At 38.1% G+C, this 26,711-nt stretch overlaps 2 protein-coding genes and 1 long non-coding RNA gene across 5 annotated transcripts in view; 2 read left to right on the top strand and 1 right to left on the bottom strand.

Annotated features, from left to right (window-relative positions):
- The window catches only part of ASB5 (ankyrin repeat and SOCS box containing 5), a 37,804-nt gene extending 21,530 nt beyond the window's left edge, over window positions 1-16,274 (bottom strand). Inside the window, exons 1-2 of one of the 3 annotated variants that reach the window (XM_065634492.1) lie at window positions 7,148-7,219; window positions 6,007-6,299 (exon numbers count right to left, since the gene is read on the bottom strand). In XM_065634492.1, coding sequence (XP_065490564.1) covers window positions 6,007-6,202 — 196 coding nt within the window. In that variant the 5' untranslated portion in view covers window positions 6,203-6,299; window positions 7,148-7,219. Of the gene's footprint in view, window positions 1-6,006; window positions 6,300-7,147; window positions 7,220-16,178 lie in introns of those variants that run through there. The other 2 variants (XM_065634494.1, XM_065634493.1) reach the window with 2 other exon arrangements.
- LOC135988492 (uncharacterized) lies at window positions 6,390-14,681 on the top strand. Its single transcript, XR_010606159.1, has 2 exons — window positions 6,390-6,477; window positions 11,306-14,681. It is a non-coding gene; the product is annotated as an uncharacterized LOC135988492 (long non-coding RNA).
- Window positions 16,275-18,913: 2,639 nt separating the features above from the next.
- On the top strand, window positions 18,914-26,394 carry SPCS3 (signal peptidase complex subunit 3). The gene is made up of 5 exons (XM_065634495.1): window positions 18,914-19,174; window positions 21,472-21,545; window positions 24,152-24,228; window positions 25,665-25,780; window positions 26,234-26,394. Exons 1-5 carry the CDS (start codon window positions 19,032-19,034, stop codon window positions 26,364-26,366), a joined length of 543 nt encoding a protein of 180 aa, XP_065490567.1. The 5' UTR covers window positions 18,914-19,031; the 3' UTR covers window positions 26,367-26,394.
- Window positions 26,395-26,711: the final 317 nt, after the last annotated feature.

The following is a 26,711-nucleotide window of genomic DNA, read 5'->3' on the forward strand; positions in this document are numbered from 1 at the left end:
CCACATGAGATAAAGAGTGTGCACATCAAGCAAGCCAATAGGACCTAGGCTGGTGACAAGTTAAGGTCCATCTTCAGGAAAGACACGTTTCCAGAGGCACACATAAATAATACTGACCATAAAATACAGCTTGTGGCAACGCTATTCTCAAAGAGGTCCTGACATAGAAATACACATAGGAGTTTCCAGCAGATATATTCACTAGAAGTTTCTGTAGCCTCAGATATTTTCTTTAAGCTGAGGGAAGAGTCAATGCTTTGCCAGCAGATGTGCTTGGTTTTTGTTGCTGCAAATAGGTCAGGGCCCTGGCGACGCCAGTCTGGTTGCATCATATAATTCTCACCAAAATCCCTTAAAGGTAGATTATATACTTCAGAGGAGAATGGTTCTGGTACTGTGCTGATATGTGGTGTCATTTGCTTCATTCTAAGCAAGCGTGTTCTTGAGATTTATTTTGAAGTATGACTCTTCTTTGAGAGCTATTTGTCATACTGGGCAAAGATTTTAACATACAAGAGAAGCTGATGAGTTCCATCAAAAAAACTCTCTTCTGAACTTTCAAAAAAGATCCTTCACACTATCTTAAACACTTTTACACCATTAGTTTATGTGCTGCATATGAAAAACAAATGCTAAATGTGGTGCCTTACACCAAGTGTTATGGTCAATAGGTATGCCATACAATGTTCCTGTCATGACTAAATTAATCTCTATTGTATCCAGGAAGCTACTAGAGGTCTTGTATGGCTTTTATTAATAGAACTGTGATCTCTGTGGAATGCAAGTTGAGAAAATGCCTCGTGCCTATCTTCTCTACCTAACAACTGTTGCTGAGTGACATTATCAATTGCAACTTGTTAGAATAAAATAATAGGAAAACTGTGCTCTAATAATTCACTACAGTTCAAAATGTAATCAAGCGTTTCAAACAGCAGATCTCTAACAGTGAAACATAACAATATTTCCTATTTATGAGTTGTGTTTAATGGACCAGTTTCTTGGGTCCACCCAAGCAGCACTCAGTGTATAAGAAAAAGAAGGAAACGGAAGGCTTCGTACTATTTACAAGCCTCATAATCCTGAAAGGAGATAGGGACTCCAGACTTGAACTACCGCAATCCCATGGAACGCTTAATTTAGGAATAACAAGTGTACTGAGCATTCCTACCATGTCTGGCCAAGGCGGATAGAACAAAGATGGCTGGCTTAGAACTTGCCATGTTCATTCAAGAATGGACTTTTTTTTGAAAACTTAGAAGAAATCAGGACATATTCACCTCTCCAGTTCTGTAAAAACAGTATAATATCTTTTGAGAAGCTGTACTAAAATACTACAAATACAAATTCTTTAGAGTTATTAATTCTTCAGAGGTCTGGAAATACAGTGAGAGAAAAAAATCTTACTGTGCAGATCACTGTCACTGCAGATTGCCTGCTACAGAGCTAATTATATCTAGTTAATTTGCAAGTAAGTTCATTTTTCTAGGTCAGTTTTGTAGGGCACAGAATTTTTAAATGGAATAAACACATATGTGCTATGACTTTTTCCATAAAGAAAGAATAAAATAGTTACTTTTGTGAATTTTCTAGTGTAATGGATAAATACATGTTCACTTCAACACAAGAAAAGAAGAAAAGTTAGGCACCGTAATCTATTTACAACACAGCTACAGTCCCTGATTGCAAAGCACTTAGCTCTAAACAACTAATCAGTCCCTTTCAATTCAATGGGGCAAGCATGTGTATATCAGTGTTTACAAAATTAGTGCCAAAGTTAAAAATAATCCAGTAAATGGGACCTTTATAATAGAACGGATCCCTTTTTCATTTAACTCTTTTATGGTAGTAATACCAATGACTTCACTGAAAAAAAATACTTTAATTCTGACAGTTTATTAAGACAGGTGTCTTTAAATCACTTTAAACAAATGTAAAAAACTTCAGAGTTCCATCTTGCATTTGTTGCTGTTCAGTGCTGTGATATTATGGATGATAAGACTATTGTATTTATTTTTATAAAATTAGTAGATGACACTAAACTGCAGGTGCTGTAACTGCTCAGAGGGAAACAATTCAAACCAGATTTGAGTAAAACGGAGAAATTGTCTGATGTCAAGTGCATGAAGCTACCTGAAGGCCAGTACAAAGTATTATACTTAGGAAAAAGCAAATGCATAATACAGTGACTCTGTTTTAATGCGGGGTTTAAAGGCTATAGACTGTATCCTTAATATTTTACTGTTGGGGAAGAGGAAAAAAAAAAAAAAGCATCATTCCAGGAGGTATTACATAGGATATCATACATATGGCACATGACATAACTGTTCCACTTTTATACAACGAATAGTTCCACTGGTTGCACTAATAAAGTCTCAGCTGGAGCACTCTGTTTAACATGGGGAATTAGACATCAGTAAAGATGTCTGTGAACTGTATATGAACTGGCACAAGTCCAAAAGAGAGCAACTACAGTAATTCAGGTCCAGAAAACAAGACTTAGGAGGACAAAGTTAAATCCTTTTCTCTGTGTTCTAGAAAAGACAAAAACAGTAGAAGTAGGAAGACGTGTGATAACAGTATTTAAACTGATTACTTTTCATAGATGGAGAAAAACTGTTAAATACCTTAATCATATTTTATGTATCTAGTTTGCAGAAATAAAGATTTAGGTACGTCTTGAGGAGAGTGGGAAGCATTCTAGTGATGAGAACAGGAAAAACTGTAATTGGTTGCATAAGGACACTGCAGAAATCACTATTACTAAGCATTTTAAAAACAGGTTAGGCAAACATTTGCCAGGCAAACCATGTATTTTTGATCCTAGAGTGTCCAAGTTACCCCCGAAGGTGCCTTTCAGCTGTACACAAGAAAAGTTTTACTCAGACTTCATCTCCATAAACAAATTAATGTGACTTATGATCAGCAGAACTTCTATAAGCACTTTTCTGGTCTTAGCTGATGCTGAGTACTGATCTAGTTCTTATATTTTAATGCCACATACATGGTATAGTAATTTCTAATTAGTTATTAAGACACTATCCCTATCCAGCTGTTCACATACATACAAGATCCAAAGGACTATCCAAACTGGAGAGAAAATATTCCTGAAACATTAAGAAACAAAATATGACCTGTTTCACCATTAATATGTAGCAACAAGACCACAGGAGGCAGATGAGACAGGCCAAGCTGTCTCCTCATGTTCAACAAAGAAGAAGCCACAAACCAAAGGAAGTCGGACATGAAACGTGTGATCCCTGCGCCTCTAACCCTGTATTGACCTGTGCACCTTACTATGGCTTAGTATCTAAAATGCCCTCAATTATGCAGGCTTCGTAAAAGAAAGGCTCATTTAAACTCAATAGCTCGATTCAGTAAACGTGGAATGCCGGTGCCTAGCAGCACATTATTCCCAAAGGCTCTTTTCCTTCTTCCAAATTATAGCATTCTATTCTAGCCAAGCCACTATAATAGCAAAAAATAATTTTGTACTACTACAAGCAAACTGAAAATACCAGCACTAACAGAATTTTAAGAGTACATAATCAGCTTAAAACTAGAAAATGAAAAGTAGCATTTCCTCTAATTTGAATTACTTCTTGAAATGCTATAAACCTCAGGCAATAATAGGCTGATTTTCTGTTTTGGGGTTGTTTTTTTTCTGCTGAGATTTCTCTGCTGCTTAAGAAAAAACACAGATAGGATCACTAATTAAGAGGATACTCAGTATTTAATGTTTCAAAATGTAGCTTCACATTACTTATTGTATGTCTTCTAGATAATACTTTGAACAGGATATTTTGCTACATGGTATTGTATAAACTCTACTGAGGTATCTCTGTCCTGTATTTCACAAACATAAACCAAATCCCACAACATGGTGTGAGTTCAGACAGTAAAATGCCCCCTCCTACAAACATAGAACAAAGATATAGAAAAGATAAAACAGTAATTTTGAGGAGTGTTATTTGCATCCCAAAGAGCAAAGATTGGTCCTGTTAATCACAAAAAAATGGCTAGATTTACAGATTATGTAACACTAGCTGAGCATGTGCTTAGGATTGTTATAGATCCAGACACAAACACTGTGAGTTGGACAGAGAAAAATTAAGACACACCGGTGCTGAGTTGTAGAAAGTACAGTTTAAGCACAAAACAGTTGCATTAGCTATTTTCTTTTAATAAAACAAGCAGAAAACCAGAAACTCTGCCATATGTTTGAGCTTTTAAATCAATATAAACCTCTGCTACCTGAGAAAAACAGTAATCTGCAAGAGTGATATATTTTCATGTTTTGCATGGCCCAGCTACTAGAATGCTGAACATACATTTATTTAGATATAATAGTTCAGACATTTGACAAATGACCAAGCTAAAGTCTCCTGGATTCAGCAACTGGTAGCATTGTAGAGACTCTCTTGCTTTACAACCTGATGCATGTTATTCCTTTCCCTCTAGCTTTTCCTCAGTTTTCTTCCTTCCTTACTCAGATTCTGCGTCATTCTTCCCAGAATGAGCCGCCTTAGAGGCAGCCAGCAGTTTCTGACAAAAAATTCTTGATTTCAAGAGAGGGCTAACACATTCTCTATGAGTACTTTTGCCAGTGAGACAGACAGTCAGTCCTTGCTAACCTACTGTAATGAGTACATACATACACACTCCCACATATATATATGTATCTGTACAGATATTCACACACAAACACACAAGCATAGTAGTTCAAATTATGTCATTAACATATTCAGATGTAAAAACGTCAGGTTTCAGAACTTTCTAAATTGTGCAGTGAACACATGATATATACCCACCTCAAGTAAACCTTCAGCAAAGCAAGCTAATTCCTGCTTTGGGATGTAAGCCTCTCTGGTTGGCAAATTTAAACACATACACACAAAATGTCTAGCTTTTGTCCCAACATTGAAGACAGAAAAGATCTTCAGGTTTGAAGCCATTTCTGGCTCGCTTCTATAGTTTCTCTTTTTATATTTAACTTGTGTTATTACTTCTTGTTCATGGTACCTAGGGATGAATGGTGAAGGCAATAAGAGGCAAGACAAGTCTTCCTGTTCCATTGCCTAACACAAATGCAATGTCCTCCCAGAATACAACGAACAACAATAAAAACAGGTGAGGTAGCAGGGATCCCAAGTTGAGCAAAAGCATGGCTCAGCCGTGCGCTAGGATGCCACACTTGAGAAGAGAGTTTTCTGTGTTCTGTTACCCAAAAAAAGACTGAACGAAAACAGTCTTGGCTCACCACAGATGAGTCTGGTGGAACAGTAGTGCCCAGCTCTACCAAAGTTCTGTGTGAGCAAACAGAAAAAGGAATTTTCACAAGAGCTTTCAACCTACTGAAAGTTGATGGGTTTCCACACAGATGCTCAAAAGCTCACCCTGACAAACAATAAGCTTCCTGCTATGTGCTAAGACACTATCTTTGAAGTACAGAAGGTCTATATCTTCTCAAATAACTTATTTTAAGAAAATTTTAACTTAAGCAAGAAATAATTCTCAGAAATATTTGGACTAGTTTCACTAAAGTGTTGTAGAATAATCACATGCCAAGCATGGAAAATTTCAACAATGCATCGGTAAGCTGGGAAACCTTAGAAGCGATTGGGAAAATAGTGTTAGATTGGGAAGTATTCAGCAATCTTAAATACAGCCATCTTAAGTATAGGCCTCTCTCCTAACAGGATATTGGCTCTAATGCTTCAGTTTTATTCTGAACTTAACATTAACAAAACCACCAACAACAAAAACAACAATAAAGAACCAACCAAACAAAAAACCCAAACAAACAAACATAAACAAAATAAAAAACCCACCAAAGCTTAAATAATCTAACAACACTACTGCAGATATTTTTTTGTTAAATAAACACTCATACATATCATTTCACAAACTGAAAACAAATGAGGCTAGCAGATAACTGATTACCTGGATAAAACCCAGTAACAACAAAAATCCCAAAGAGTAGTGATAAGATAGTAAGTACAAATATACCTTGTCCTTGAGGAACTCCGTAAAATTCAGCAGCTATTCTTGCTGCTTCCTTACGGTTTCCTTTCACAATGTAGAAATGACTAAGTATAGCGAGGCTGATCTTCACAAAAAGCTTAAAACAAAAAAGTGAAAGTATAGTAAAGTAGACATTGGATAGCTGCTGGGCAAAAGGGCGACTTTCTTCTATGACAGTCATTGCTGCAGCAAAATCTCTCTCAGTGTTTGGGTCGGGCTCTCAAATGTGTTGATAAGATCATATGGCTCTAGCCACGCAGTCTTGGGAACAACTGGTCCTGAGGAACGAAAATATCAGCTGGTCATGATGCTTGCTGCTCAAAATATGACGATTATTTATACTGTACATAGTATTGAGTTCACTACCGCTCCTGCTAGCCTGCTGATATTCAAGTGGGATGGAATATAACAGACACAGGTTCAAAGACCCTGGATTGTATTTGTTCCACTTAAAAGGTCTGTTTCATTCCAAATTCTGCTTTTCTAATTCATTTATTTACCCTATTAATACACGTTTAAAAATACAGTGCCAAAAGTATTATTATTAAGAACTACAATTTCATGTACTAAACCAGGTAACTCAGGTAACCAGTTTTTGCTAAAAAAAGTTCTCCTGCTTCTTAAGTAAAATTGCTCTTTTGTGCTACTTCATTTTATGTCAGACTAGTATTTTTTTCTTACAAAACTAAAACCACATCATTAAATGCTTTAAATACATACTAATAAAGAAACTGAGATTTAATATATACCTGCTTTGACAGTTTCTTATTATTTTGTTCAGGCTGAACGAGAATATCCAGTATACACGGCTTACAGCATTACACAATAAACAGTATTCAGAGGAGATTTTAAGAATCAAACTGCTAGATATTTTTATAAATAAGATCTTGGGTCACCTACAATTAAACTGATTAAAATGTAATTAAAATAAAATAAATGCAATGGTAAATATAAGACATGGAAAATTTCTAATGCTTATGATACACATTTCATTGTGCTGCATCGTATTCTTTTAAACCTATGACACGAGAGGCTTTATTTCTTGGTCAGTTTTAGAGAGGGGAATCTAAATTCCTCAGATTTTTTAAGAATTAATTTGCTTATATGCCATAAAGTTATTACTCACAGTCATCAGCAGTTATGCACAAGTTGTTCCATTAGTGTGATTAATTGCTGAGTACCTAATGGTGTCACAACATGATACAAACTGAGGAGCTGCAGGACAGAACTAGATTCCTCAGTAAGCTATAACCCTAAAATAAAGACTCACGGCAGCATAGGAAAGGGTCCTGTTCTAAATGTTTATATTTCCTTTTAAATAAAAGAAATAGCATCTCGAACTATAGTTTAAAATACTCTACCCACAGCAATCTTAAACTGAAACACCCTTTCTGTTCTATCCTGGATTCTCTTGTTTGATGGTCAGAAAAAAAAAAAACACACACCACATTTTAGAATGTTGGCAACTGTCCATCAGGAACAGAGGGTATGATCCAAATGTCACTGCACCCACAGATCCCCAGACTTCAATGAACAGCACAACAGGCATGAAGGATATGATACAAAATCATATTTCTTAAAGGAACGTGGCAAAACAAAGAACCTCTTATCATTTGGCTCCAGGAGTGTAAGAAACTATAATGTTTGCTGGAAACTACATTCAAATAAACCTATACAAATGAAGAAAAGACAGTCATAAAATGATATGTGCTTGAAAATAAATATCAAGATTTTTAACAGACAGGAACTGAATTGTGCTTATCTTGAGAGAAACAGACATTCAGTTTTTTTCTTTGAAAAAAACTTAATCCACATAAAAGTCAAAACAGTAAACAGAAAAGGCAACTTAAAAGCTGTTTATACCATAAACTATATTACTCTGTGAAAAAAATACATGCATTTTCTCCTAAATTTCATTTATAGACATTTTCTCATCCAGCCAGAATAGGAACTGCTCTCCTCATACCATAGTTAGAAGCAAGAGTGAGTACTTAAAATGCCAAATGAAAATCCCTTTTTATATTTGGCACATTGTTATCTGACACTGAATTGTGGTGTCATGTTTTCCATAAGGATAAATAGGCATTATGTTCTGAGAGCCACTGCCAATTTCCGTTTCAATCATTAACAGAACTGATATTTTCCTTAGTAACACATCCAGTATTGGAATTTCTTCTTCCATATTTCTGCTAGTATTATTAAGCTTAACTCCATCAGTCCACAGAATTCCCCAGCCACCTTAAGTACCTGTTTGGCAAATTTACCATGCAGAATAAGGAAGAATCATAATTATCTCATGCTAAAACATTTTCTTCTTTACAGTATTTTACCTGACCCTTTTTTTTTTCCTAGGTCCACATTGCATCATCTAGTAACTGTGCTGTCTCATCTGAACTTCTCCCATGTTTTGTTAATTAACAAAGTAGCCTTTCTTTGTAGAGGCAAAAATCCAAGTAGCAATTACTATAAATAACAGCTGGAGTTCGCAGCAGCACTCAGAGTTAATCTTTCTCTTACAATACTGTTTTCTGCTTCTTCTAACTGCAGTAGATAAATCACTGAAAATAAATCTCTCAATTGTTAGGTTGTCTTCTTCAGGTTCAATTTTTCCATTAAGTGTCAAAAAAATAACAAAAACCTTTCAAAAATCAGGCTTTGGGTGCATGTAATGCTTTGTAAGCGATCTTTCAAAAATCCTCATTGATCTGTAAAACTTTTGCTTTTAGAAACAAAAAGAAAACTGAGCAGGAGGGTTATTCCTGTATCAAAACTTGTCTTCCATCCTCTCAAAAATGTCCCTCCTCAGCCATAAACTACATAAAAATGAAAGGAATAATGAGTTTTGAGAATTTCCGTTCACACATACTCATAAGAAGCTGGCAGAATTACTCTCCCAATAATATTTCTTCTTTTTTTAAAGCTCTACAGCTCATATGTGCCAGCTTAACTGGAAACTCCTCCAGCTGCTCAGGAACAACCAAGTTTATCCAAACCTATGGCTATTAAAGCTCTATAGAAATTGCCATTACAGCTTGTTGGCAAATCCACGCTACCAGGCACCCAGTCATGAAAACAGAACAATTGTTGCCATGTTAATGCTCACATGGCATTTTAGAAGACTCAACAATGTGAATACTGAGACTTGAAGATAAAATAGCTGAGAGTAAGCCCATGCAGGATGGGAGATACAGGAACGGAAAGCTACAGATGTTGGAACAGAAATCAGAAGGCAGAAGCATAAGTAAATAAATAAAGTCAATGTGATGCCATGAAAGAGCATAAAAAAGGTCCACTCAAGAGGAGTATTCTGAAGATGATTTCATCGCTGATAACTAAACACTCAGATAATCTGGTGAAAACTATACCGAAACTAATTAGCTATCTAATAATTTTTCTTTTAATACAAAATTTGGATAGCACGCCTAAATAAAATTAAATATTGAGTGTTCATTCACTTAGTGGCTACAGAAAGGATAGCAACTACTATAATATTTAAGGTTTTATCATAGCACACAGGAAAACAGCACGAAGCTACACTGCAGCTAAACAATATTAGGCTTTTGGGTTTGTTTTTGTTTGTTTGTTCATTTGTTTTTTTAAGAACATAGTAATACTGCAACAGACAAGGATTCCCCTACCTTGACATACTGGGATATTCCCAGCAAATAAAACAAGAACAATGTAATAATTTCTCTAGCACGTTTTCCCCATTTATGCCGATTAACTGTTTGAATTTTAAAAACCATTTAATTTTTTCAAATGCTGGAGTTTATGGTCTTAAATTCCTTTTTAAGGTAGCTTGGTCAGTCATCATTTCTAAAGAACATAACCAGTATAGTCAAGATAGCAATATTGCCATTTATAATGACTATATAAAGTGGATAATTTCAAACATCAGTGCTCAAAGCAGCTGCCCTTTAATGCCTTACTGTGGAGTGGCCAAGTGCAGAAATAAAGTATTCAGCAGTGGCACCTGTTTTACACTAATCCAAATTGTGAAATCTAGTGCAATTCATCCACAACTTAAGTGAGAAACTTAGAAAAAGGTATGCTTGGTCTCCTATGATTAATTACATAACCACATTAATAAACTCTTCATTTTATTCTGTCAGTTTTTCCTCAGTGTTTTAGAAGACTGGCATGCTTAATTTTCAGTAAGACAAGATAAATAAGAAAAATAACACAAGTGATAAGTTATCTTTGAAGGAATTTTTAATACTAAAGACTACAAAACCCTGAGAAATACAATTTCTTTATAGCATACACTGTGTGTCTAGTTCTGGAAAATACACTTATTTCTAATTAAATCTTTTAAAGTAATATCCTTAAATTATATTAATATAGGCTGCAGAAGAGTAATTATACTCAGCACAGGTTCTGTTACAGTTGGTCTTAATAGTTTCCTTCAGTATTTTGGACATGGACCTAAACATCTGAAACTGAAAATGTCTTTTTAAAGACAAGATATGCAATACAGTATAAGGAATTATCTGTATGAAACCTCACCTGCTTGTCTTTCTCCACATATAAGAGAACTGGTTAAAAATACACAAGAAGTTAAGATAGTCATCCTGGGTTTGAAACTTCTCGCTAATAATAAATATAACAGAAGATAATTTAATGACACAGGCTGCCAGGCAGAGGAACAGGAACTCCTAGGTGCTTTGAAGATTACCTTATTTTATGCATTACAGACAACCCACCAGGAGAAACTTCTAAAATAATGACTTCAAAACAGAAAGAGTTTAAAATAAAAACAGTAAGAAGCCAATAGTTCTACTACCAAGTTTCTGATGTAAGCATGTAATGCTTGTTGAAGGACTCAAAAATGCTAAGAAGCCTGAACTACTAAAAAGGCAATGTCTTAATTCAGCATGAAAAATGACCTGCTTAGTGATCCTGACTTGTATTTTAGTAGGTGCATGCAATGCTAATCCTCAGTACTTAAGATTTTATTTGACTCATCTGAAGTTAATGAATGTTATGTCATTTTCTCTTTGATGTATGTTAATTTATTTTTTCTACTATTTCCTGTTCAAAACATTTGAACTGAATAAATCTAGACACAGAGCAACTATTTTAAAATGCATTTGCTCATATATGTTGTTATGCAAAATGTTACCTTAAGTTAACATTGAAGGTAAGTCAAAAAAAGACAGACATGCCATAAAACAATCTTCAAAAAATATTAAATATTCTTTTCAATAATATCCTTCATAAGTTAAGAATATTATGCATTTATGCTTAGGCATAGTAAAAGAAACAAATCGTGTTTACCTGACAGCTACAAGAAATTCAGAAACTGGAGTGACTGGAAGCCATCCAACAGCTGCTGAGTCCTTTTCCAAACAGGAACTCAAGCCCATTATCACAACCCAGACACTACTCTTTCTTTGCAAAATATGAAGAGAAGACATGGCAAAAGTACAGACCTTGTGCTACTGTTTTAGGGGAATGAAAAGAAGAAAAGTGAGAGAACACAAACTTTGGTCCAGAAATGACCAAGCTCGGTTCAGATCTGAACTGCTTTTTCACTGCACCCTGCTGCTATCCTTAAAAATTCTACAGGCTTATTCAACCACATGTCAAAGCCACATTCTCAGCACAAAAATCCAGGAGTTGTGTTGCCAATTGAAGCAAACACAACACTGTAAAATAAGCAAATGAAAGGCCTACATCTCCTTTTTGCAGCTTTTCTTCCTGAAGTACCTTAATGCTATGTCTATCCAGAATCTACACAAACAAAGCAGCATGGAGTTATAACTGATATCCAAGTTATGTTTCATTCAGTTTTCTGCAGTTGTCATAATTCATGCTAGTCTCCTGATCACCCAACTAAAGACTTCAACTAAAAATCTCTTCCAAAATGCAATGCAATGACATCTTAAGTGTCATAGAATCATAGGATCATTTAGGTTGGAAAAGGTCTTTAAGATCATCTAGTCCAGCCATTAACCTGACACTGCCAAGTCCACCACTAAACCATGTCCCTAAGAACCTCATCTAAATGCCTTTTAAACACCTCCAGGGATGGTGACTCCACCACTTCCCTGGGCAGCCTGTTCCAATGCCTGACAACTCCTTTAGTGAAGCAATTTTTCCTAATATCAAATCTAAACCTCCCCTGGCGCAACTTGAGGCCATTTCCTCTCATCCTATTGCTTGTTACTTGGGGGAAGAGACCAACACCCACCTCGCTGCAACCTCCTTTCAGGTAGTTGTAGACAGCGATAAGGTCTCCCCTCAGCCTCCTTTTCTCCAGGCTAAACAGCCTCAGATCCCTCAGATTCCCCTCATAAGACTTGTGCTCCAGACCCTTCACCAGCTTTGTTGTCCTTCTTTGGACATGCTCCAGTAACAGAGAAAATCAGAATAACTGCTGCAAAATATGTCACCCTCCTCCTCTTAGTAGTCATGCTTTGACTTTTGACACTACTGAGCAGCTATGTATTTTGACACCATTCCTCTTCTAACACTGTGAAACTCACCAGTTCATTTAAAAAGCTTTAACGCACAAGTATTTATCTTATACAAGTTTTCTTACATATGTAGTTTCTCTCTGTATTTTGGTGTAGCACATTATTTCCATCAGTTCTCAAACTGGTCCAGAAAGTCCAAATTCATGCTTTTGGCTGGATATAGTAGTACTTTTTTTTTTCCTCCACTGTATTAAGATCATTGCCCTGATATAGTTTAGGTTCTACACAAATCAAATTCTTCTGGTACATGAATGATGCAACCTTTCATTTGTAATATCATGGAGAGTTTGCTAATTTTACTGCTAACTTTTAAAGAATTTAAATTGGTTTTATTAAGGTGTTTTGTCTTTCCTGTCCGTTGAAAATACCACTCCTATCTTAGAACACAGTTCTAATATACAGACTTGTATATCTGGATTTCCAGAGAATGGAATTACTGGTCAAGGACTTAAATATCAGTCAGTATCTCTAGACATATCAGGCATTCTCTATAACACATGTATTTAAAAGCATAAAAAGTAACCCAGATATTTAAGCGATTATGAAATTCCAGTTTTCTAACGTTCTCAGTTCTTTGAAAGAACACCCAGAAATATTAAAGCCATATCACTTTGTTATACACCCACTGGATAGCTGCTTCTCACAATGGTGATAGATTCCACTTCAACTACAAGTCTAATATCAAACAATCCCTGCTATCAGCAACATTATCATATGAGCATGCTTGATCTGCTTAACCAGTCCATCTGATCACTGACAGTAAAGTTCTGTACAGAAGGGAAGCAGGTATAACTGACGTGCTTACAAGTAAATTCAACCTAAGTCATGCTAAGAAACATAGTAAGTTTGTCCTATAGTATTTATTGCAGTCCCCTTTGGATACCTAACACAACCCAATCATTAAGAGTATTATAGAAGAATATTCCAAAATACGTCATGTGCGTACTTGGAGACATTACTAAAACCAGAAACGTGTCAGACAGCAGGCACACACACACTGCCTGCTGACAGACAAACTCTAGCAAGTCTTGTCCCCCAGGAGTTCAAAAAGTTACCACCCCCAGCTGCCCATTCCATTCCTCAGCTAAAGGTTCCTGACCCTCTTTCTCCTTCCTGGAAATCAGCAGGAAGGAATGTGTATGGGTATTCAGCCACTTCAGTTCAAAATCTGGTAATTTAAACTGTTGATGAGTTTAACCTGCTGGACTTCACACTGAAAAAAACACTCCCTCTACCACCCATTCTACTACAGAGATAGTAACCTCCTGTTAAAAAGTTGTAGCAAACTATGAGGGGAGAGTAATGTCAAAATGTACATACAAGCTGCCTCTTAATACAGATATTTAGCTGGAATTTTTGATGGCTCAATGTACTGATATGGCTGTATCAGTGAAACTTTTAAGAGCCTCCCTATTTTGCATCTTTTTCCCTTTGTACAGTTTGTTTCTTGGGTCCAAACAAATGTTTTCATCACCAACCACGTCTAGAACTTCACGGGTTCCTTCTTAAGCAACTAACTCACCCTCTTCCTTAGGTATGTGGTACTACAGCTACTATGATTTTGATATTTGAACTCGCTTGACAGAAGTAACTTTGCTATTTCTCATTTCTCTAGTAGGTGGCGAAAACACGCTATTAATCAGAATTAATGTAACCGAACCTGGTATTTTTGCAGTTTTTACAGTTAATCTTTTCTTTAATACACTGCAAAAATGTCATATGTTCTTATTAAATAACTGTCTATAAATAAATACATAAATAGATCAAATCCCAGAAGAGCCATGATGTGCAGATTTGGTCTTCGTCACATACACAGATAGTACATGAGAAATGAACTTGACAGAAAGTTTGCTTCAACTAACAGTCTTCCAAAGACCAGATTTGCATCTGTAACTAACACTTCTCTGCCATTCTGAAACATGGACAGACCTCTTCAGCTGTTTGAATTAATACGACATGGATTTATGACACTATTTTGGATCCACGGTAATTTTTAATTTATGTGTAAGGCCTTTAATTTATGTCATCAAGATGGGATGATTGTCAATTAGTCTAAAGTGAAATGTTTGCTTGAAATAATATCTCTGAGTTGTGAATGTTTTCTGTCACCAATTTGAATTTCTTTCAAAACTGATTTTATTCCACATTATAGTCTGTCTTTTATTCTTTTAAACCATTTAACTGAATTGTTTTTTCTTTATTAGAAACTGTTTCTAAAAATAGTGAAATCATCTGTTTCCTTTACCTTTATATCCCCTTTCTTCAAAGTTTTGCCAGGTTTTCTTCTAGACTAAGTAAAAGTGGTTTTATTTGTCTCCTTTATGTGTAAAGTATATTTTGGTGCCTATGAATGGTACTAGTAAAAGGAAATTACAAAGTCAGTCTCATCACTTGCTAGGTATCAGAGTTAAATTACTCTGCAAGCGTATGTCACTATATGTGGGCTCTCATGGCTGGTGGTCATATCGGAAAGGTTTTTGCATCCACTAAAATTGGCATCAGTTAAGTGATATCATCATGACAGAACTAGCAAAACATTCTTTTCCTCAAGCTGAGGCGTGACAGTGTCTGCTTGGTGCTTTTACAAGAGACATAAAAATACTTTGTGAGGAAGAACTTGCAACTGACTTGGGGAATGAGGTGGATCACTAGCACACAGGTTTCTTGCCACAGAATGCAAAGCACAATCAAGTGTGAAAGCTCCAGCTATACCAGTGATGTATGAGACGACTTTACCTAAAATGGCTTCATATGCCATGGAATGAGCAATAGAAAATCTGCCAGGAGCCAAAAATGAACTATGTTGGCTCCAAAACATACTTAGAGTTGGTTTGGGAGCCAAGAATACTTGGTTCCATCTCCGATGCAGCATTCTTATGCTGCTAAATGAGACGCTGTTGTAAAATATCAAGTTCATTTCAAAATCAGAAATTTAAAACTCCCTGAGATTTTCTTACTGGAGGACTAGCAATAAGAATACAGAGGCAAGTGAAAATTCCTGTTTGCTTATCTTGTTATTCTCCATACTTTGTAGATCCAAAGCAAATAAATGGAGGTGACAAGAAGGGTAGAAGCAAAACCCCTTCAGTGCAGTCCAGAAAGTCTACTTCTCTTAGCCACAGCCTTTCCACCAGTTGTAAAAATGGCCTACCAGAAGAAGTGCTAAATGAAAGGAGTCTCTTCCAATAAAGACAAATATTCCCCAAGCTGGCCACATTTATCTTTATCTGCATACCCAGAGCTGCCTAAAAGGCTGTGTGTTGCTACTGTCTCTTAAAGAGTTAACATTTCAATAATTAATGAAAGACAAATTCAATAAAGGATTTAGACATTTATGGTAAAATTTAGGAAGTATAGAGAAGGTTCTAGATTTTAAAAAAGTTATCTATACGGTCCTCATCTAACTAGCTAGGAGCCAAAGATGCCAGAGGCACTTACACTTTCGCCTGTAAATGTAGTTAGAAGCTTAAGCCTCAAGAAGAATGAAGGTGCTACCACCTGGGCTGAAGTTAACACCTCCCCTTCACCTGGAATTCACAAGCCATACACCCCAAATTGTCAGCCACCTCGAGGCTCCCATGTATGCGTATCATGTTAGAACCAATCTAACTTCAGTGGAAAAACAAAGAACACATGGCAATCTCTGTGGATGCATAGATGATTAAAGGAATCACTCACTAGCTTGAACATCAGAGTAGAAATACATCAACCAAAGAAAGAAATGCCGCTCTCTCTCAGAAGACTACTCTAATCATCAGCTGCTGACTGGCATCAATCCTGTTGAAGTGCCGACACTATAAAAAAAGAACATATGATTAATAGATCAAAGAGTGCATAAGAACACAATTCCAAAGTCAGATAATTCTGGGGAAGTACAGGGGAAGAAGGGAGAATTCTATGTTTCAGACCTGCTCCCAATCCCATCTCTATCTTTTGTTCAATTAGTTTGTAATGAAAAATTACAGATTTTCTTGAAATAACAGCCTGAGCACTGCCATGGCTTAGGCGCTCTGCTGGTCTGGACCTGACTACGCTGCTCAGGTATCCTGAATAGCTTTCTCCGCCACATCTTGGAAGTGGCCTCCCAAACATTTCTGCCTCCCCATGATTCTATAAATTTGTTTTCATAATTATAATATTTGATCCATTCAGACTAACACAATTTACTTAGCTGACGGTGACTTCTGACATGAATATTATACCACTATTTTTTAAAAAAGAAGAGGTCTTATGTTTTCCACAGAACAATCTGGAACTTACCAGCAAACAGCTATTGTGAATAACCCTCTTCCTTTCTTCCTTCACAACGGGCTCCTTCATTTCACTATTTTTGTCCTCTTTTAATTTTGCGAGATTTCAGTAATTAAAAAGCTACAGAAAGTTTCTTTGTTCTGAAACATTAACAGATCAGCCCTTGAATAAACTACATCATCTGTCTTCCCCTGCATAATGTGCTTTTAAGTGATATTTATTTAAGGGTTCTACTAAAATAAATCCAAAACTACATGAGCAACAGCTACATTTATTCACTTGTCTTAAAAACACATGCTAACACGAGGAAGTTAAATATAACTGAACCACTGCTGACACCTGCTGTCCGTCCCGAGAAATCTGTGTTAATCAGGCCTAGAGTACTTAATACAGCGAAATCTATTAAAAAACAAACCAAAACAAAACACCACCCACCACACTGTAGAGACTCTCTCTCCCTCTAGTTCCCAGACTCATAATGTTGCTGGTCCAGGGAGTAGGAATGGGCGCCAATTAGGGGCCAAGGAACAGGAGTTAGAAACCACCACACCACATAAGCTAAGCTTTGCTAGCACCAATTTGAAGTGAAATTTCGACCAACTCAGAGAAGTAAGGTAAAAGACTGCCCCATCCTGCAAACTGTGTGAGATCACTGAGCCATCTGAAAAAGGATTCCAGTGACACAGAATCATAGAATAGTTTGGGTTGGAAGGGTCATCTAGTCATCAAAGGTCATCTAGTCCAACCCCTCTGCAATGAGCAGGGACATCTTCAACTAGATCAGGTTGCTCACAGCCCCATCCAGCCTGGCCTGGAATGTCTCCAGGGATGGGGCATCCACCACCTCTCTGGGAAACCCGTGCCAGTCTTTCACCACCCTCATTGTAAAAAATTTTTTTGTCATGTCTAGTCGGAATCTCTCCTTCTTTAGTTTAAAATCATTACCCTCGCCCTATTGCAACAGGCTCTGCTAAAAAGTCTGTCCCCATCTTTCTTATAAGGCCCCTTTTTATGTACTGAAAGGCTGCAATACGGTGTCCCCGGAGCCTTCTCTCCTCCAGGCTGAACAACCCCAACTCTCTCAGGCTGTCCTCATAGGAGAGGTGTTCCAGCCCTCTGATTATTTTTCTGGCCTCCTCTGGACCCTCTCCAATAGGTCCATGCCCAGCTACTAAACGAAGTTTCTAGACAAGACAATTTACGCGCTGAATATGTTTGTAATAAAGTGGAAATGAACATCCTATGGGAAACAAAGTAGTGAATGGCAAGGCACGATACCAGTGAAAGCAAGATACAGACATCAAGTGTAAAAACAAGCCCTGATCTTAAATGTTATTTACATGTTATTATATAAACACAAAACCCACCACAGCTGCAAATACCAACTTCCCTCTAAAAAGGAATGCCTTAGAAACACAGCAGCTGGCAAACAACTCACAAAAAATACCCTAACGCCTAACAACCCTTTTTCCCCCTTAAGTTATGAAGGAACTAGGACAAGAATATCTCCTGCCGGTAGCGATGGTGAGAGTCCCACGCAGCAACCCCAAGCAGCCCTCCATCGGGGGCCGTTCCCAGGGGCACGGATGCGCCTCCACCCCACGCTGCTCTGCAGGGTCACGGCCGTGCGTGGGCACCGGGGACCATCCCACGGCCACGCACGGGACAGACGAGCCACCCACAGCTAAACAGGATACAACCGAGCGGGCACGTCATGTCTGCAGGTTTTCTTGTTTTGGTTTTTTTTTTTTTTTCCTATAAACCAGACGGACGCAGAAGAAACAGCGCACAGGCTGTTTCATGAAAGTCACCTTTGATAAGCGACAGCCACAGGGGCACGGCACGTTTCTTTCTCCAGACTCCCAGGTTCGGGGTGTGCCGGAGAGGGTGCGGGTCTCAAAAGGCATCGCGGCGCAAAAACCACCGCCTGGCCAGTAGGAGCAGACGCTGGGGCCGGCAGGGGAACCCCCGGTAAGGCACCGGGCTGTCAGTTCCGCCCCCTCCAGCCCCGCCCCGTCGCGGCCGCGGGGGACGCCGCAGCACCGCCCAACGCCTGGCGGAAGCGCCGGCGCAGCCGCGGTGCGGGAGGCGCGTGAGCCCCGCCTCGGCTGGGCGGGCTCTCGGCGAGGCCACGCCCCCTCCCCGCCGCCCGTGCGCGCGCCCCTTCCTCCGCCGCCCGTTTCCTGCCGCGTCCCAGCGCCGCCGGGCCCCTTGGAGCCGCCGCCTTCCCCGAGCAGCGGCTGCAGCGCGCACGGCGCGGCGGCCGGGCCGAGCGGGGAGATGAACACGGTGCTGTCCCGGGCCAACTCGCTCTTCGCCTTCTGTTTGAGCGTGATGGCGGCGCTCACCTTCGGCTGCTTCATCACCACCGCCTTCAAGGAACGCAGCGTGCCCGTCGGCATCACCGTCTCCCGGGTATCGATGTGAGTGCGGGCGGGAGAGGGGAGGGAGTGGCGGAGGAGGGCCGGGCCGGGCCGGGCAGTGGCTGCCCGCCGAGGAGCCGCTGCGGGGCGGGTAACGGCCGGGGCGCGCGAGGGGCCGGCAGCGCCCGGCGGCGGGAGGGCGCGGGGCCGCACCGCTGCCGTTCCGGCGGCTGCACCGGCCGGGGCTCCGCTTCCTGCCCGCCGCCCGCCTGCGCCAATGAGGGAGCCCCACGACAGCGCTCCGCCGCCTGGCGGCCCGGCCGGGCGGGAGCTGGGGCGGCGCCGCCGGTGTGGCGCGGTGCGGTGCCGCTGTCCGGCCGGTGCGTTGGGGCGGGCCGGGCTGCAAACACCGGGCGCCTTCTGTGTAACGGGGTGGCGACTTACAGGGGAGTCGAGCGAACTGCTTTTGGCAATTTTGGGGATGCAAGGACCTAAATGAACACGCTTTATCTCTCTGGTACCTTTTTTTTTTTAATTAGTAGTTCCCTTAAACTTTTCCGCTGGTAACATATTTTTCTTTCTTTTTTTTTTTTTGAGGTCTGTGACAGTAGACTGATGAGGCTTACCTTCTTGTGAAATGCACCAGGTGTGCAATACATAATGCCACAGGAAAAGAGTGTTGCCCACACACAGTGCACTGATGCCAACTTGTGCCAGGGGAACCTTTTTTCAATTTTGTTGTGGCTTTGAGTTTCTTTCCTCCCCCTCCTCCCCACCCCCCCCCCCAAAAAAAAAAAGGAAACTGTCACAGAAAACTTCGGTCAAGTTAAGTACATATGATGTGGAGCACTGTAGTTTCTGAAGCAGTCGAGCAGCTGCTGCTACTGCCACCAGAAAGCAGAGGTCTTTGCTCCTGCTTCGATCTACATGGTGCTTTACAAGAGCCGCACAGGGGAACCAGACTCATAGGATGCTTTACTGAGCTACTTCAACTCAGCTGATGAGTTTGGTTTGGTTTTGGCCATGTTAGTGAGATAAAGCAGTTCATGGAGCTTTGGGGCTACTCCAAGATAAAGGACAGGAGTAGATGGCTGGCAGCAGCATTTGAAAGGGAAGATGAGTGCAAATGAAGAGTGGGAACTGCCATCGCTTTTTGGATCGCTTTCATACCTCAGGGAAAATAAACCTATTTACACTAGATAGAGGATTTCAAACAGCATTGGAGTGGCATAAAAGCATATTTTTGAGTGTTCGGGTGAGCTTGACATATATGAGGTAGCATGCTAATGCCTAATTATGATGAAATGTATACTGCCAGTCCCTTCCGTGATGCTCAGATCTGGTATTAATGAGAGGTGTCATACCTTAATTGCTTCTCTGGAAGTTCCAAGAAGTTCTGCAGACCCCAGGCTTGAGGCCTGTTAGTATACCAGATTGGCAGTGATACAGAAATGAAGTGCTAGATAGGGGATACTACTTAAAAATATGGGTTTTTTTCTTTGAGATTACCAAGATTAGTTTTAATGAAATGATATTTTAATAGACTAATTTTCAAACTGGAATAAGCATAACTAAGAAGTTGATAATTTTTTTTGTTACCTGAAGATTAAGGTTGCTAGCTGATTGCTAACTTGCTTATGGTATTCTTTTTTGTAGAGGGCCGAGTTTGGTAAATTGATAAACTTTGTGAATACATATGAAAATATCAGCTGTATCTCTGTTATTTTCCTGTTTCTTTTTTCTAATATGGTGTGAGTGTGGCTATATCAGCTATTCCTCCAAATATGGATGTATAATAAAGTCTTCCAAAATGATATGATTTTCCATATATAGAAGAAAACAAGCATTTTCTTTATACTGCTACTTAAATACATTCCAGGGAAAAATCTTGTAAGTTGTGTGAACCACAAACTTAAACTCCGTTTTATCAGAATGGTTGGAGACTGAGCACTAGAAGCTTTTTTTTTTTTTTAATGGAAAGTTGAAAAATAGTATTGAAAATGGTTGTCAGCAGTCAGCTGTGCTGCTGGTGTTCCAGGCAGCTTTATATATTTGGGGATGGCTAACACATATTTTACTAAAGAGAAATGTAGTGCAGTTTAGGTACGGGTAGTTACAGATTTTTGTATAACTTAGACTACTGTGGTGGCAAAGCCTGTCATTCAAAACTAGGGCTCCATAATTTCTGGAAGGCAGGTTTTATTTTGTAATGTTTTTTATATTTTAGCCAAAAGTATTTCAAAGAAAGTACAGAAAATGGATGACAGAAATATGTGTTAAGAATAATAACTTATATAATGCATGACAGAAGAATAATGAGAAAGGATAATCTTGTGTTTTGTTTTGTTTTGTCTTAGAAAAAATGTAGAAGATTTCACTGGACCTAGAGAGAGAAGTGATCTGGGATTCATCACATTTGACATTACTGCAGATATCCTTAATGGAAAAAATGGTTTGCAAGCATTGTGAAATAAGAGCATCTTGACATCTATTTTTGTTACCTTATAATCTTCAGATACTCAGGACTCGAGGAAAAGTAGGAATTTGTCTTTCAAATCTAAATTTAAAGCAGTGAGAAGTGGTATTCTACATAGGGCAGTAAAATAAAACTAGGAATAGCTATTCTGTCTCTAGTAGATGACATAGAGCAAGTTGGAATTAATTACAGAGTTTATATAACATACTATTTTGATTGTCATACTAAATCTAGAAACTCTGGTGCACCTTTCAAACTCACTTTGTTGTGAGGCTTTCAAAGTTCTGTTGACGTAATAGGTTGTAGAAGTACCTGTCTTCCTTTAAAAATAAAAAGACATTGTGATCCTTTACTTGCTTAGATGTTCAACTATTGAATCTTCAACACTGAATAGTATGAAATTCCTTGGGAAGCATATGAGGTACCACAAAATTTATCACATTACTTTTTGGCGTCTTTCTCTTTGCTGTTACCTTTTTGAAACTTTACTTTTGCATTTCTCTGCTGCCCTGTTAGTCTAGCTTTTATTGGGGAAAGAGGATTGGTGTGAATGTTTTTGTTTCGTTTTGTTCTGCGTAGGTTTTCTGACAATAGAAGGGAATCATTCTTAGGATTTAGGGTCTTTACATGAAAAATATTCAGTGTTTTTCTGCAGAAGTTGGTACCGAATATGAGGCAGCATGCTTTACCTCAGGTGATTACACTTTGCCTTGCTTTGCAGCTGGGCTGAGATTCCTGGGATTTTTCTGTCTGCTGTTTTTTGTCACTCTGTTAGGCAAGACATTGATTACCTCTGCTTTTTGGTTTCCGTGTTTTGGAGAATACTACATTGTGTAAGCAAACCAAACAAAATGCAAATCTTGAATGCATGTGAACACTGGATAAACAGGTTAATCAGATTTTTGCAGGTGTGTGTTGCACAGGATAAGAGGGATTATTTTTATCAGCTAGAGGCAGGAGAGGTAAACTCCTGAGTTTTACCTCTGAAATGTTTTTACATATTAAAACCAGAAACTAAAATTCTGTAAGTAGATGAGTTGAATTGTATACAGTGCATATAGGGAGAAGTAGAGCGAGGCAGGACAGGACCTCTGAAAGAAATATTGTTATGTGAGGATTAGTCAACAGTATGTGGACATAAAGATTTTATGTTTTAGCGACTTTTAATAGTAGGAGGAGGGGTTTTTGTTGTTTTTGTTGTTGGCTTGTTTTGGGGGGTTTTTTGGGTTTTGTGGGGTTTTTTTGTTTTGGGGGTTTTTTTTAATGCAAACTGACTTAATCTTTTATGCCTGGTGTATATCTTGCAGTGTGTAGAACTGTAAAATACAACTTTCTGGTAGGGTTTTTTTGACAGAATTTGTAAAGAGATACTGGTACATAGGCTCTCTTAACTGATGGGGGAAAAAAAAGTCCTAGGAAGAATTAAATAAAATGACAGATAGAAAAAGAAGCGAGGGAAAGGGAAGGAGACAGTTTTCAAGAACTCCTTTTAGCTTACTTATTTCATGGCTAACTTTATCAAGTGTGAAGAAATCCCACAAAGGAGATCTTCCAAATCTTGTTTTGAGTTACATGACGAAAAATGTTCAAGTAAAATAGCTCCAGCTATTCTTGCAGCAACAGTAGTTAATTATTTAAATCGTTCCTTACTTGATTTTTGAATTAGAGGCTTAAAAACATGATTCAGTCTTGGGATGAGTGGAACAACATAGAACAGATTTTAGGCTGGTTGCGGAATCCCTTTATTTTTTGAGATAGTGGCAAGTAGAGCAAAAAAGAGGACTGTGATATAACAGGTTACAGCTGATCTTTATTGTGAGTTAAAAGGTCTTTTCCTTAGCAGTCACACATGGTGCATTTTATTGCTAAATAAACAACAGACAAGTATTTAGAATATCAGCTTTATTATACTGACAGTCTCAAATGGCAGTCATCAGTTCTTTACTGTTGATCAAAAATCTGAGCAGAGTTTTGTTCCAGTCTAATAAGCTGATTTTCTTTTTAGTCAGCAAGTAATTAAATCTGCTAATTCCTGGTGTCACTTGCAATATGAAATACTTCCCACCTACTAACTTCTCTAATGTGGGTGTTACAGGCTCTTTGAACTCTACACTCTGCCGATTTTGTATTTATATATTGTTTAATGCTATTGTATCTCAATCCACAGTTGGATACCAGGTTCTTTGATAGAATAATTGCTTTGAAGATATTTACTGAAGAATTCTGTCTTGCTTTTTATGTTGAAGGTTTTATAATAGATTGCCTAGCAGTAGGTTGTGGTTACTAGCTTGCATTGTCAAATATAGAACTCTTAAATGAATGGAGGAAATAGCTGTTAGATTTCATAAATAAGTAAACAACAAAAACCCCTACAGACCAACTGAAAGCCTGTTGCTTTAATATGATTAAAATCTTTGTTAGAACTCCTGGAAGTGCTCTGATTTATAAATAAGATGAGGTATGTCAAAATTTAAGATCTCACTGTAATTATCATAGTCTATTTAGATCTAGTAAAAATAAAACAAGGTTATACAGTACGGTATTTTTCTTGACTCACGTACATCTGCAGAGTATATTTGACTGGAATGTTAAACAATTGTTTCTATATTTGACTGCAGAATATTCAACGAGAAAGAATGTAAGTATCAAAAAGAAAGTTGAAGCAATTACCCATTTTGTTCTGCAGCTATTTTCAACATTCTGAAGTTCTGCTGGGAACAGTTGAGGCACCAGCATTTCCTACTATCCCAGACTGTTTTTACTGGCCTTCATGGTTGTTATTTTCATGACAGTTTAACTGCAGGGTGGGATGTTCACTCTGAGAAATCTTAGTATGTGCCCAGTAGAGTGGGAGAAAAGTAACACATGCCTTGTTTTTCATGTACAATAGTGGTATGTAAAATAGTGTGTTAACCTATTTGCTCAGTCTGTTTTACTTTTCCCTAGCATTTTGCAGTTGACTGCTGTTAGAAACAAGATATAGAGGCTTTTGGTCTGGCAAGGCGTGGTCGGTCTTTTCTTCATATATCACCAAAGTGTTTGCCTATAGCAGTTGCTGTAGCCCCATAATACATTTATGTTACGTTGTCATACTTCTCAAAGTGATTGGCCCTGCTGCTTCCTTTAAATTGGTTGCTGTTGATATTTCATTTTGAATAGTTGAAGGCTTTTTTCACTGGTCTGATAGGAGCTGTGTGGAACAGCTTATGGAAATAATTTTAATGAAACACCATGCTGTCATGGTACCACTGAATTCTAGTTTAAGCTACTATGGTCATAGTGCAAAGATATAGTGAAGGCTTGGAGTTTTTTCTTAATGTGCTGCAGAAAACTATCTTGCTAGGGTTTTTAAATATCATAGTTACTTTATATGTGCTGTTGGACATTGTGTATCTACTTCATGGTTTTTAGGGTTCTTGATTAGGGCCTGGGACTTCATTGTCTTGTTTTACCTTTTAGGTGTGTTTTTCACTTAAATCACTAGCTCTCACAATTACTGAGAAACGATTTTCTAAGTTATTCTATAAGCTACTAAATAAGACTGTTTAGGGCCTTACTACTTAAAAGAACAGTATAAATTTTCAAATACTTAAGAATTTAGGATGCATCTTTTGAATTGTGCATACAATTCTTGGGGTTACACTTGCAGTTCAAGTAGAGATTTTTTCCACTGAAGCTGAAAAAATGTTAAATACCTAGGCAGTGTCATAATAGCTCAGTTCAAGTTCTTTGTTTGGAACAAAGTTTAAATACTGCTTTAAAAAGCGACTTACCTTTGCAATTCGAGAGGAAAACCCATCATACTTTGTAAGTCTTTGAAAGCTTATGACTTTTTTAAAAAACGGCTTTCTCCTGTTTTACTGAAATGTTCTTTGTTTCCATTTATTCTGTGCCACACTTGTGTGTAGTAGTACTAGTTTCCCTCCCTGTAAAGCATGGTTTTGTTAAATGAGTTGTGGATTGCAAGCATGTACTTAAACTTCAGGTTTTTAGATGAATAATGTTATGAAATTCCAGTGACTGAATACGGTCTTGTAAGGTACCTTGCTGACTTAATTACAATTGTATTTTTAGGCTCTAAACCAGGTGGTCCTTTGGGACAAGATCATGTTGAGAGGAGATAACCCAAGGCTGTTCTTAAAAGACATGAAGACAAAGTACTTTTTCTTTGATGATGGAAATGGTCTCAAGTAAGTAAATCTTTTTGTATTCTTCTTGTTATTAATGGTGCCTTGGTTTTAGTTGCATATTTTGCATTTTATATGTATGTTTGTTGCTGTGGTAAAGTGCCTACATTCTATCTGATACTCTGTCAGTCAGTTGCATCTTTGTAGTTTGATTCTTAGAAGATGACGTTGGGATACAAGATATCCTGGTTCTTCTGTAGATTAGAAGATACACTGCTAATACGAGTAATAGGCTTCTGGGTTTCTGTTTCCAGTATTCTTGTCTGTATAGAATTTGTTCTGTGGTGCACTCAACTCCAAAGAAGTTAGGTAACAGTAAAAAAAAAAAAAAAAAAGTCTTATCTGAAAATACTTCTGGATCAGGAAAAATTTTTATCCTAATTTATTTAATATTTATTATTAATTAAATTGGTTAACTTGAGTATTTGTGCTGATAGTCTTTATTGCTTTTTGCAGGGGAAACAGGAACATTACTTTGACTCTCTCCTGGAATGTTGTACCAAATGCTGGCATTCTACCTCTTGTAACAGGATCAGGACATGTGTCTGTACCTTTCCCCGATACCTATGAAACACCAAAAAGTTATTAAATTATAATACTGAATCCTAAGCAAGATATTTTTATACCTGTATATTGTGAATAAATTTTATTGTGGGTTCTTCTCACATCCCATGCAACCCTTCAGTGAAAGGTACTAACAGCATAGAAAAAGGAAATCAAAGTTAAGGGGGGTGGTGGTTTTTTTTTTTTAAAATCATTGAGACTGAAACTTAAGGGAAAGGTAAATTGCAGCATAATGGTTTTGGGGGGAAAACTGAGGAGTTTGGGATTTTTTGGTTTTTTTGTTTTGTTTTTTCTCCTGACCATCTGGGTATAGATCTCCTGTTCTTTTAAATAAACATTTTTAAACCAGAAGATAGTCTTACTGTGGTTT

The sequence above is a fragment of the Caloenas nicobarica genome, chromosome 4 (genome assembly GCF_036013445.1).
Source record: "Caloenas nicobarica isolate bCalNic1 chromosome 4, bCalNic1.hap1, whole genome shotgun sequence".
Taxonomy (NCBI): Eukaryota; Metazoa; Chordata; class Aves; order Columbiformes; family Columbidae; genus Caloenas; species Caloenas nicobarica.